The 14,284-nt window shown below is 35.6% G+C and overlaps 1 protein-coding gene across 2 annotated transcripts in view; it reads right to left on the reverse strand.

Annotated features, from left to right (window-relative positions):
- The window catches only part of LOC137388608 (histone deacetylase 5-like), a 75,080-nt gene that overhangs the window by 16,223 nt on the left and 44,573 nt on the right, over positions 1–14,284 (reverse strand). For both annotated transcript variants that reach the window (XM_068075087.1, XM_068075086.1), the window contains exons 7-11: positions 10,978–11,081; positions 10,285–10,443; positions 7,070–7,179; positions 4,044–4,127; positions 3,751–3,856 (exon numbers count right to left, since the gene is read on the reverse strand). In XM_068075087.1, the coding sequence (XP_067931188.1) occupies positions 3,751–3,856; positions 4,044–4,127; positions 7,070–7,179; positions 10,285–10,443; positions 10,978–11,081 (563 nt within the window). The remainder of the gene's footprint in view (positions 1–3,750; positions 3,857–4,043; positions 4,128–7,069; positions 7,180–10,284; positions 10,444–10,977; positions 11,082–14,284) is intronic.

Raw genomic sequence — 14,284 nt, forward strand, 5'->3', positions numbered from 1 at the left:
CTGTGGTGCCAAATTAAACAAATTACACATATAAACGACACACATCGACCATCAAACACAAAATCTTCCATATATTTAAACAAATCAAAGGAGATCTCTTTAAAAAGAAAATCAGTCGTTCAAACTTGCATTACATAAGTGATGTGGTGAGAGTAATAGGACAAGGGTTATATAGGGAATGAGAAACACTTGATCAGCAAAGCTCAGTCGAAACTTTCCAAAGAAATTGAGAAAGTTGAGGGTGAGTATTAATTGTGCTGCATGAGTTGAAGGTAGTATTAGAAGAGACCTTGACACACGACGACTGCCCTTGACACATTCAGTCGCTGCGCTAGACTCACAAAGTATGTTCTATATTGTACAAGTTGCAACAGGTTACTAATTGATTACTAGCCGAATGGTATTTATGTAAACAAAAGAAGCAGGGTTTTTTCCATTACATCAAAGTCAGTCGCCAGACATCCATTACTTGAAAAACTGATAGGAAGGAGAAGGGGCCAACGAATCACTATTTATCGGTGTAAACAATTGTAATGGGCTGGCTGGGCATAGATATGAGTCATTGTAAGGCCTACAGTGTTATGTTTCCTAGTGACAGCACTTGAAACAGTTATAGACTGTGGTTTATAGTTATAGTTAATGACTCGATAGTTATAGACTGTGGCCTGATTGTCTGCATACGATGAGTCAAACCAATGGTTTCTTCACAAGGCTTCATATGGGCTACTTTACTAATAGCTAACCCAGTTGTACACCAACCAATACATAATATATATTATTAACATTTCAATAATTATTTTCTATATTTATATTATATGTATACGATATTTAGTGCAGTGTAACTAAGGTCTTTATTATTAGCTATAAAATACTAAGTGTTGACAACTCCAACAGAATTTACGCATGAGATATACAAGAGATAGAAGCTGCCTGAATGGACAAGTTTAATAAAAACGCAAAAGCCACCTAAAATTTTGCTTAATTCTCAGACCTCTCTTAAGCTCTTGAGTGATTTACAGGTGTATTGCAGCAAGATAAATCATTGTTACAGAGATCGTTCAGGGTAGGGTGTACCTAGATTGGAGTGCTGCAGATATCAGCCCATGTGAGAAAACAAGTTTTCAGGAACACCAGCTAAACGGCACTTGAAAAGGAGCGCCACAAGTGGGTCTCTATAGGTAAGAAAAGAACAGTTTAGTGGGCCACTGATTTTTAAAATATGAGGCAGTTTTTACGATTAGCCTACAGAGAAAATATCCTTAGTCTAATGGGCTAAATATTTTACTGGGGTACATATATAACATGCTTCATGGTAATGACAATGTCATACACATAATTTCCATAAAACCTCACGATGAACGGCTATTGTGATATAGTGTAGTAATAAAGAATATAGTTACTCGGTGCAAATTTACTTAAGTAACTTAAAAATGTTGTTCCTATGTGAGATACATAGGCAGTACTTGTAATAAATTTTATCGTTAAACTTAGATGAAACAATAATTTTAATCAGTTTGAGGGTGGAGTTAAGATGTTACCATAGAAAGATTAAATAACTCAACTATAAGTCTTCTAATTATAAGTTCAAAGTATAATCTATAGAATACTTCAGCATCACTATACGGTGAAAATATTGTAAAAATATTGATCAATTTTAAAACAAATTATAGAAACTTGCATGTAGCAGTGTACAAAAAATTAGAATGAAAAAGTAAAACTAAAAATTTATATGTCTTTTTATGAATACTTAGGCAAAATTCGGACATAAATTTTTAATAAATTCATTTTCAATTTTACAAAATTTCAATATGAATTTTTAATGTTTTCAATTATCATTCAGTTAATTCAATTAAGCATTGCATCACAAATGGTGTTCAAAGCAACTACCTGACATTTTATTAGCTTACAGAAATCGTCGTAAAACATACCGACTCCTAACCTAATGCACTTGCGACGTGAATAGTTTTATTACAAATTGCAGAGATCGATTTTTGCTAATTTTGTGGATCGTCCAAAATCAGGTATTTGGGGTGCCCCCTGACAGTCCATATGAAAGGGTAATAATGTGAAGTTAATGTATGATCATTCGCAATCAGAAACTGTCCACGACAAACATTGCTCGATCCTTTAAAGATTGCTCTTGCCAAAACTTAAGCTTGTGATATTTGCTGTACGACATGAGATGCACCTTTTTATCAAACAAGGTATCGTTCTACTCATTTATGAACATCGAAATAAAAATTACAGTGGCCGTGCGAGTAGTTCCATAATTTCAGAAATAGCTATCATTTTGTTATATTACTTTTTTCGCTTTGTTGTTGGAAACACTTCTGCACATGTGGGCAAATTATACAGCATATTTACTGCTTTGCAATGGCTTTTAGGCTTCTTTTTAGCAAACCGAATCTACCTTTCATGGCCAAATTTTTTCCATGAGCAAAACGTTTCCTGTAAATCGGTCTTTGAAATTATATAGCAACAACTGTATTGATCAATTTTTTGCTGATATACTCCGGGGCGACATCAGTGGGTATGTGCTAAGTTTTTGTGATATACAGAGCGGCTCATAGCGCTGATGCACCAGACTCTTTTCTCATAAAGGAACAAGTTTACCGAATCAACCTGCTTTTCACTCTATTGCATTGTAAAAGAACTTATAAATTGAATATGTAACCTTTACAGCTAGTTTACGGGTAGAGGCAAAGGGTAGCTACCATGAGCAGTGACTTCCATGGATACCAACAGTGACATGAAGACACAAAGTGAACCCTCCTACCCTCCACAACAAAGTTAAATCAATCAAATTTGCCTCATAGGGCCGAGTTTAGAATTGGGTCTACAGTGAGAAATCCTGCATTTCTGGCCCCACATTACACAGCGCATGCGATAGCTTTGAGAATATCTGACAGTTTTACACGATCTGACGATGGCACATCAGATACATCCCGTGTAACACTAGTCGAGCTGCCATAAATCCATTTAGATAAATCATAACAAAGATAAGGAGACTTTACAACAATATGAGTCATACATAGGTGTACGCTGTCATACGTAGGTGTACTCTGTCATACGTAGGTGCAAGCTTCATAAGATTGCATAAGATGTCAGCTGCGATTAGACATCCGTGTGTGTATAGCTCTAGGTATATAGTCTTAGCTTCCCCAATGCTAGCCTGTGGTTCTTTCACTAGCTCAATGACCTCACTTTGCTAGCCAGAGTTCCTTCCTTCACTGCATTTACTTCTACTTTAGCCTTGGTTCTATTCAATTCCAGAATTAATGATATCCTGACTCTATTTGATGTGCTTTGTTTTAGGAAACAACTTTGAGTTTGTAACGAATCAAATGTGCCAAAAATTTTCTAAAGAACAAATAAAAATAGATTCATGGATTTATTTTAATTAAAGGATTTATCTTTATTAAAGGACTTATTTTAATTAAGGCGTTAACAAGATGGAGTGTTTAGTAGTTGCGGAATCCTGCACCTTCTATGCAGCGGGGTTGCAACATCTACTGCCCTACCTTCATAGTAAAAACTTCAGCTGTTGTTTTGCAGCAAAAACCATCCGTTACACTTTATATTATGAGAAAAAGTGTTAATGATGCATTTACATGGACACGATAGAAGCCTTTTCAGGAGCATTTCAAACGAAATAGCATCTCAACTGTTGAGAGCTTTACATACATCCCACTAACTAATCTCCCTCCTAGCCTTTTATGTCTAATCAACCATTTTAAACAGAAGACCCACCTGGTATGGAGCGCTGGAATGCGGATGGATATAGATGCCCTGCGAGAGGAAGCCCGTAACTGCTTGCTTGAGAAGCTCTCAGTTCCGCATCAGTCATTGGTTTGTTCTAAAATGGCAGCACCCACAATGTGGGAGATCATGAAGATCAAGCTATGTTTTTCGACAGCAAATTAAACGGCTAAGTCCCCAAGACAGCATACTTTCAGTTTGATTTTGTTGCAGCTCTAACCGGCAGCAGGTAACCGGGAGTGCCAATTTTACTGAAAAGAAAAAAGAGATGCTGCCATACTCACAGGTTGACTAGTCCGAGTGGATATGTTGGGCATGGAAATATACAGGCTATCTGGAATCACAGAGGGTCGGTTTGCCAAAGCCTCCTACAATACAAGGAGCCAGGAAATATACAAGCTATCTGGAATTAAAGGGTCAGTTTGCAAACACCTCCTACAATACAATGGTTCTCCTACTGAACAGTATATGACCAGTGATGGGCAACATAGCAGGGACGCAATTGTTCATTAGACTAATTCAGACCAAACTTGGAATCTCAACATATCTGTTGTCTTTCAGCCAGATATTATGAATATTTATATAACTCAAATACTTAATTGTTCTTAAGTGTTTAATTGGAGTTTAACTTGACCAAAATTGATAAAATCAAACCCATTTGACTATTAACAGTGTAAGGAATCAAAATATATATAGTTTTGGTGACTTATTTGTAAAATCTTGAAAGCTATTCAGGCCGAAAAACCATGCGTTGCTGATTGCATCCAAACTATTTTGTCAGGTACTGTAGCTGAAGGAGGAGTACAGAACAGTGAGAGGCAGCTAACACTAGGCACGTTGACATCTCTTACTCCAATAGTGCCGACACACTTTTTGTATGAAAGAGGTAACAGTTGCTGGCTCTGCAATGTTATCCAACAGTTTGGTATGCGGCTTCACAAAAGGGCTTGCCATAATGCTAACTTCAAACAAAAATGGCTGCTATAATGTGCATTATCACCACAGCTCCGAGGCCATAACCTTCTAAGCACCACAGCTAATTGTGCACGCATATAGGCTTCTAATTCTGCCAGGAATACTTCGACGAAGTAATGCTTTGTAAAGCATCAATTCGTCATAAGAAAATTTTTTGTATTGCCGCTTCAAACTTAATCTATGTTATAATAGCTAATATATTTATGAGCGGTAAGCTAGATAATTTACTCTAATAATAATACAACAACTTAATAATACATAATAATAATAACTTTACGCTTAGGAAATGTTTGATTTACTAGACAAGCTTTTAAATGCTTTTTATTTAGATAAATCTAAATAAAATTTGTTAAAATCTAAAAAATATTTTTCTCAAACTATTATAAATAATTTATCTTGACTGATTGCCATAGCAAATGAAATGTTGTCGTGACTCCCTAAGTTTGGTAGGGTGCGGGGTGGGGAGAGGAGGGTTTCAGAGGCTACATTTATGGTCCTTTAAACATATACTCTTTATAGGTAGGAACAGTGAACTAAATTATTGCAACTGTAAATAACAAAAATAAAGGTGAAAGAAACAACTTTGAAACTGTATTTTAAACAGGTAAGCAGCATATTTTTAGTCGAAGGTATTCAGGATGAGTTGAAGCCACGTTCCATGTTCTGGGCAAATTGAGGAAAGAAACAAAACCTTAGCAATTAATACTGGCAGTCTCTTGTGAACCACCATTTTAATTTCTTTGGCCAAACTCGGTCTTCTACCCGCTTGAACTAATGCCCAAATTGATTCTTTCTCTATGTACTTAAGAAATCGTAGCATATTTATAGTAAGATTTCATAATCATGTATTAACAGTAAATTAAATGTTTTGTGACTCAGTGACAGCACATAAATATTTAAATATATTCTAATCTTCCACACAGTTTCAAATATAAAGCCGACAAATTTGTACAAACAAGCACAACATAGTGTTAATCTATATATATAAGTCTCAAAGTTTGTTATCTAAATTTTTTGTTTACTGTGAGTTTTTTTTAGTAATTTACATAGATAAATCTCAAAGTTTTTCATTCATCTGTTCAGCTATAACTATTAAAATCTGGCAATGAAACATCCGTATCGTAGAAGATTTGATCTCAGAACCTTCCGTTTGCAAGGCGACAAGCTAACCCATCAAGCTACACAGGATGCAATGGATTTAGAAGATGATATGAGCCATTATCTGGGTTAAAATTCCCAAAGCACTCTGTATTACGCGCAGCGTCACTAAGACTTGCTCTCACAGCTCTTATTAGTACGTTTAGCAATACGTATAGTAGCTCACTCAAATTAGCCAATGGCAACTACATTACCAGCCACTGTTTATAAGCTGTTTTTAATACCCGTGCAACGCTGGGCATTCGACTAGTCTTACGACAAAACAATAAGACGAGATGACAAAACCAATACAAATGGAAGAAAACTTTGCTCTTTGAAATAGAGGGGAGCAACTGGATGAAAACCAACCATCCCTGCTGTGACATGTTTTAAATTTAAAGATAACCGTGGTGAAAACTGTTGCTACTTTTTGAAAGCAAAGACTTGGCAACACATTTTCACATGATCGGGGAAGATCTTGCGGAACTCAACTTGTTTAACAAAACTACGTAATTGAGCACATATTTATGCTATTGTATCATTAAATATCATAAATTAAAATGGCAGTTGCGAATGTTTCCATGAGGTTGTTTACCTGTGACTATTTCGTAGTGATCGGCTGTTTGAGTTTTCAAGTTTTAATTAAAATAACGTTAAATTGAATATACTTGTATCCAACTTAAACAAATAAAGAGGACACGAGTAGAAACTAAAACATGCAGACTTAAATACAAAGTTAATATTTCTAGTAACTGTTGAATGTAGAATAATTGTTCCTAGTATCAAGTGACATTCTTAGGGCAGTTAATTCCAAGAATGAGTGTCTTAGGAAAATCTTCGTATTTATGTGCACTCCCTTTAATCAAATGATCAAGGACCAATCTCCAGAGCATGAAGATGCGGTGAAAGGTTGCTAAGCAACAATAAATCCCAATTGATGCCCTCATAGCTAATATCAATTTTATAAAACAATTATCTATTCGAGTGAAGCAATTAATACGCTAACTGAATCACCAAATGATGAATTGCTGTGGAGCTAGTTACAGTGTCTCTTCCACTCTCGTACATTGTATTTCAGCGCAAGCGACACTCTACTGGGTTTCCTATAGCCTCATAGAAAGATTGCATTGAAAATACTTCTACTCTCTTGACCTGTATCTAAACAGCGACATACCGTTTGTATGAGCGATGAGCTTACCTCAAAGGAGCGTTTCGTTGCAGCTTTGTGCACTTCTGCACTTATGGCAGGCGTTGAGCCGAGGTTGATAGGAGGTGAGACCGACAACGGGTCCAATCCATTGATGCTTTCTGCAGAACACAACCGACACAAATAGAAATGACATCTCTGCTAGCTATATTTTCTTCATCACATTCTCGTGGTACTGAATTACCCAAGACAAGAAATGAAAAGCAGATAAATGTTATCATATAGAGTGTTGTACTGTACTACGCATGAGTTCGCAAGTTCAATTCATCTGAAGATCAAACAAAGAAACACAAATAATATTAGCAATGCTTGCCAATTTTCCATAAAGGTAAGCATTGAATTTTTAGGTATATTAGATAGTAAATGAAAAGCAAACATTTAAGCTTATCGATAAACGCGGAGTTATCTTCTACACGCAACTTTCAACAATATCCGGCTGACATGGTAATTACTTTATCAATTAAAAGAATGTCTTGCAAATGAATCCAATACTGGCACTTGGCATACACACTGAGCATGTTTGTTAGCAGACAAGCATTCGGTTATCATAGCCTACAAACACAAACTATTGATAAAGATCTTGACTACAGATTTAACGATACATCGCCTCACACATTCTTGGACCCATTAAACAATAACATTCTTAGTTATTGTTTACCCTTGCGTATCACACAATCAAGGTAAAAACTACTCTTTGATTCTCCTACATTTGTAAACAGGATTGGAATCTAACCACCACACATATACTCTAACCAAGTAGCCCCTACATGTAGCAAATTCGGAATAATCCTAAAGGAGAGGCTGCCATATGATGTCGAAATGGCTACAAGAGCGTGACTTCGTAGGTGGTATCGCTCTCTTAAAGCTAAGCTAAACAGATGTACTAATACTTTATGATGATCAAAAATTGTCTTCACTGTTCACTGTCTCAAATGTTTGTGAATTTTAATACCGAGTTATAACTTATAAGATAAACACGAACACGCGCATGAGAATGCGCAACTCCCGTCAGTTCGACGTGAACCGATATGAACATCAGAGTAAATATTTAATTTCATGACTTTAAAGCACCATAAAGCTATAATGCTACATGCTGCCAATAATCATGAACAAAATTTGTTTTTTTGAATGACTCGCAGTAGTGTTACGTGTTAACTCTGGGCATTTAGTAGCTACCAAAAGGTGCCAAGTGGCTTAACAAAACTTGGATTTTGTGATGATTTGTGATGATTTGTGATGATTTGTGATGATTTGATTTGTGATGATTTTAGCGCATGTCATGTAATGAATCAGTAGATCTTTACTATTAAGCTATTTATAAGCTATCTATAAGCTATCCATACTATTGCTAGAGCTATTACAATGTATTAAATATTCAGCATTGTTTGGTGATAAGCGGATTGCCTAGACAGTTTTAAGGATTGACAGCCATGTAGGCATAATATTGCAGTTTCTACGTAAGTGATTCCTAGAATGCCGGCACGAGTATAAGTGGACATACGTATATAGCATTGCTTTCACCATTGACAGTATTTTGATTAAAAACAAAACAATAGTATAAGGCCATTCCCATACTGTACAGCATATTATTTAGATAAGGCTATGCCAATATACAATTTTAGCTAATCAATATACATATCTCTCAAAGTTTGTGTGTATGTGTGTCTGTGTATCCGCGTATGTCCAATTATAGCTATTAACATCTTGGGATGATAATTTCGTATTCCGATGGATTTGAACTCACGGAGATTGCAAGTTTAAATCCTCGCACTCTACGACTGAGCTATTCAAGGCGTATTGATCCATGATGTCATCATATACCGTATAGCGTATGCACACGCTGAATGACGTATTTTTCGAGCGTTGCGTTACAATGCCCCTGTTATAAAATATTTGTCGCCCAACTGTAGGAAACACGATGGTTTTTCGTTGGGCGAATTTTTTCTGTCGAACGATATTGATAATAATGTATCTCGAAATTACAATTTGGCGATTTGTGTACTGATTATATACATTATTAAGAGATATACGTTGCTCGTCATAGCGAGTTCAGCATTATCCATTATGGTAAAAACAGATATGGCAAATGGATAAATGATAAAATTTTAGTTAAAAACTTGAAGTTTACTAAGATACATACTCAAACTTCCTTCAAACATGTCTTTAGTAAGCTAAATTCATTTAAGTTAGATTCAGCATTTATGTTACACGTCTGCCTCGAAGGTAAGAACCCTCCACGCAGTACATTGTAATGTTATATTATCTTGCAGATCATAACCACAAAATTCACTAAAGTTACTGTAGGTACCTATAGTTACTAAGGTTAACATATTGTTTTGTTACTATTTTTTAATGATGATGATTTTTACTGTGATTGCATTAGATAATTACTATGGGTTTCTCTACTACTCTATGTATGTCTACAGCCTACGATATTTTGGCATGCCAACACTGGCCTGCGAAAATCGGTATGCCAATTTTTGCATGCAAACACTGAAACAAACTAAAATCATCTAATTGTATACCAAATAGTTTTTAATTGTAATCGTAGTAAAATAGACTATATTTAGCCATTACTTGCTAATGATTTCACATTTACATTTAAACACCTTTACACTTTTATTTTTCCTCTTAATTCATTTCAACGAAACACTTCTTTCAAATTATGAAATTTAAAACTTACAGTTGTTTGAGAAAGTTTGAAAACCTTTATAGTTGTTTTATTTGTTTTTAATTTATTTGTCGAGCACAAAATATTTTCCTCGTGATATGAAGTTTGAAAGTTACAGTTGTTTGACAATGTTTGAAAACATTTACAGTTGTTTCTATTTTCTCTCTTAATTTATTTCAACAACACAAAACGCTTCTTTTATGATATGTACATGTAGTTTGAAAGTTGAAATGCAAAATGTTGATATATATTAAATACAAACAAATTTTCTGTCCAAAGACTTTTTTATTACCCGGGCAACGCTGGGTAGTACAGCTAGTGTATTAATATACTAGCATTACAATACATCCTAATAATAAGGACTATTTATAACTACTATCGGAATAAAACACAGATATTTTCTTAATATGTTATTTTCATAAAATTAGCCAATTATCCAGAGAATAAAGGGTCGACCGGAACACCTGTTGTCGATGCAAGCAGACTAGGGTTTAAATTATGAACAATGTCACGAAGAGAAAATCAAGCATCACACCTGGGAGCTGATTGCCGTAGGACACATCTAGTGGACGTCGTCGAGCCATCATAGGACTATTCCGCCTTTCATGACCTAGCTTTTGTTTCAACATAGATTTAACCTTGAGATTAGGCTCAGAGGCTGTCTTGCGTATAGGAAATTCTACATCTTGCACTCCTAAAAACAAGCAATACAGATGAGCGACTAGGAAATGAATGGAAATGGTTTCTACGGAAACGAGGGTAGAGCAGAGAAATCAATACCACTCGTTATTAAAACACACAGATGATGATTATGGATTTGATATTTCCAATATTATAAACAGAGATAAACAAGGCACGAAAGTGTGGAGTAACCGACTCGTGACATCACATTCTATGATTGTGATTGAAAGGTTCGCCAGCAAGCGGAACTATAATGGCAGCTAGAGAAAGAGAGCTTTTGCAGATGCAACATGTGTATAAATACTATACCACAATACGTGAGGGATGATCAATATGCAAGGTTTTACAGCAGCAAGGCATACAGAGGGTAAAAATACTACATTCCAACCAATGCTCAACGATACAGGCAAGGATATCACATGTTATATATAAAAACACAGGCAGGTCAACGAGTACCTAAACACGTTTTGATGTATGTATACATCACAGTCACGGTCTGAACTGAATAATTAGGAATATTAAAAACTAGGCTGAAATGAACACCTACTGGATGAATTGTGTACGCCTCCCATATTGTGATAGCTAGTAGGTGGAGACATACTGGAACCGAGGGCGGATGGGGGCGGACTGGTACTTGACTGAGATCTTTGCCTACAACATAGAATTAACAAAGAGCTAAAATTTTACTGATATTGGGTAGTGGGAAGAATGATCATGAAGCTTACAAGCAAAACAATTATAAAGCGTTTCCCTACTTTTGAAGTGTAGCAATTACATATCGAGTCTCTGAACAGGCATCAATAACTAATGCTCAGGTTTAAGCTTCTTGTGTGAAGTTAGCCATCAGCGAAAGGTAGCCTCAAGCCAGGTCGCAAGATAGTATTTTTAAACCTCTCGCGCTCTCTCAGAGGTATTTTTAAAATGCCACTGAGAGAACACAACTTTTGACCTCCAAAGTTTATTGTAGCAGCCTGGAAAGCGATTTGTTGGGCACTTGAGAAAGTCTTCAGGGGCAGCTAATATCTATACATGGCAACTCAAACTGGCCAGAAATAGAAGAGAAAAATGGTCGGCTGGATACTCGGCTAAAGACAGAGTTGTCCTTTCAAATGTGGCAATATAATATGAATTCCCTACATACCGCCACCTTTTCTGACATTTTTTCAACAGAATGCCTCTTCCATTTACAACTTAATCCGCTATCTTGATGTGGCATTTACAAACCTTTATGAGACCACCTGGCTTATTGTTATTATCATAAATACTCCATTTAGCCTGCTTCCCATGATAGGGTGCATTTATAACAGTCCGTGATATGTAGATTAGCAAGAGAAGTAACGCGCAGCCTACTTTTATTAAAAACAAACAACAGAAAGCAAACTATACAACTATAAAAGCTGCCATTTCACATAAACACCAGTTCTGAGGCTTCATTTCGGCCAATATTTGGCACATTTAGAGAGAGATAAATTTGGGCACTTCATACAAACAGTATGTCTGTCCAATGAGAATAGTCTAAAAAGTTTTCAACAGCTATCAGTCAGTATTCGCCTGATTAGCAGCTGTTATTGTATATATTTCTATTCCCAGAGGAATTGAGGAGGCTATTTTGGGTAACTTAACAATAACATTGCTATCTATAGCATAGCAGGAGGTTAGGTAAACATCATCCATTGAGTGCAGATCGGAAATGCTTGCATTCATGGCAACTACCCAGTGCAGTCGCTTTACTATTTCATTGTAAACTTCAACATAAACTTACCCTGAACTTCAACATAAACTTACCCTGAACTTCAACATAAACTTACCCTCAACTTCAACATAAACTTACCCTGAACTTCAACATAAACTTACCTTGAACTTCAACATAAACTTACCTTGAACTTCAACATAAACTTACCCTCAACTTCAACATAAACTTACCCTGAACTTCAACATAAACTTACCTTGAACTTCAACATAAACTTACTCTGAACTTCAACATAAACTTACCCTGAACTTCAACATAAACTTACCCTGAACTTCAACATAAACTTACCCTCAACTTCAACATAAACTTACCCTGAACTTCAACATAAACTTACCCTGAACTTCAACATAAACTTACCCTGAACTTCAACATAAACTTACCCTGAACTTCAACATAAACTTACCCTGAACTTCAACATAAACTTACCCTCAACTTCAACATAAACTTACCCTGAACTTCAACATAAACTTACCCTGAACTTCAACATAAACTTACCTTGAACTTCAACATAAACTTACCCTCAACTTCAACATAAACTTACCCTGAACTTCAACATAAACTTACCCTCAACTTCAACATAAACTTACCCTCAACTTCAACATAAACTTACCCTCAACTTCAACATAAACTTACCCTCAACTTCAACATAAACTTACCCTGAACTTCAACATAAACTTACCCTGAACTTCAACATAAACTTACCCTCAACTTCAACATAAACTTACCCTCAACTTCAACATAAACTTACCCTCAACTTCAACATAAACTTACCCTGAACTTCAACATAAACTTACCCTCAACTTCAACATAAACTTACCTTGAACTTCAACATAAACTTACCCTCAACTTCAACATAAACTTACCCTGAACTTCAACATAAACTTACCCTCAACTTCAACATAAACTTACCCTAAACTTCAACATAAACTTACCCTGAACTTCAACATAAACTTACCTTGAACTTCAACATAAACTTACCCTCAACTTCAACATAAACTTACCCTGAACTTCAACATAAACTTACCCTGAACTTCAACATAAACTTACCCTGAACTTCAACATAAACTTACCCTCAACTTCAACATAAACTTACCCTGAACTTCAACATAAACTTACCCTGAACTTCAACATAAACTTACCCTCAACTTCAACATAAACTTACCCTGAACTTCAACATAAACTTACCCTCAACTTCAACATAAACTTACCCTCAACTTCAACATAAACTTACCCTAAACTTCAACATAAACTTACCCTGAACTTCAACATAAACTTACCTTGAACTTCAACATAAACTTACCCTGAACTTCAACATAAACTTACCCTGAACTTCAACATAAACTTACCCTCAACTTCAACATAAACTTACCTTGAACTTCAACATAAACTTACCCTGAACTTCAACATAAACTTACCCTCAACTTCAACATAAACTTACCCTCAACTTCAACATAAACTTACCCTGAACTTCAACATAAACTTACCCTGAACTTCAACATAAACTTACCCTGAACTTCAACATAAACTTACCCTCAACTTCAACATAAACTTACCCTCAACTTCAACATAAACTTACCCTCAACTTCAACATAAACTTACCCTCAACTTCAACATAAACTTACCCTGAACTTCAACATAAACTTACCCTGAACTTCAACATAAACTTACCTTGAACTTCAACATAAACTTACCCTCAACTTCAACATAAACTTACCCTGAACTTCAACATAAACTTACCCTCAACTTCAACATAAACTTACCTTGAACTTCAACATAAACTTACCCTCAACTTCAACATAAACTTACCCTTAACTTCAACATAAACTTACTCTGAACTTCAACATAAACTTACCCTGAACTTCAACATAAACTTACCCTGAACTTCAACATAAACTTACCCTCAACTTCAACATAAACTTACCCTCAACTTCAACATAAACTTACCCTGAACTTCAACATAAACTTACCCTGAACTTCAACATAAACTTACCCTGAACTTCAACATAAACTTACCCTGAACTTCAACATAAACTTACCCTGAACTTCAACATAAACTTACCCTGAACTTCAACATAAACTTACCCTCAACTTCAACATAAACTTA

This window comes from Watersipora subatra, chromosome 2, assembly GCF_963576615.1.
Source record: "Watersipora subatra chromosome 2, tzWatSuba1.1, whole genome shotgun sequence".
In the NCBI taxonomy this organism is placed as follows: domain Eukaryota; kingdom Metazoa; phylum Bryozoa; class Gymnolaemata; order Cheilostomatida; family Watersiporidae; genus Watersipora; species Watersipora subatra.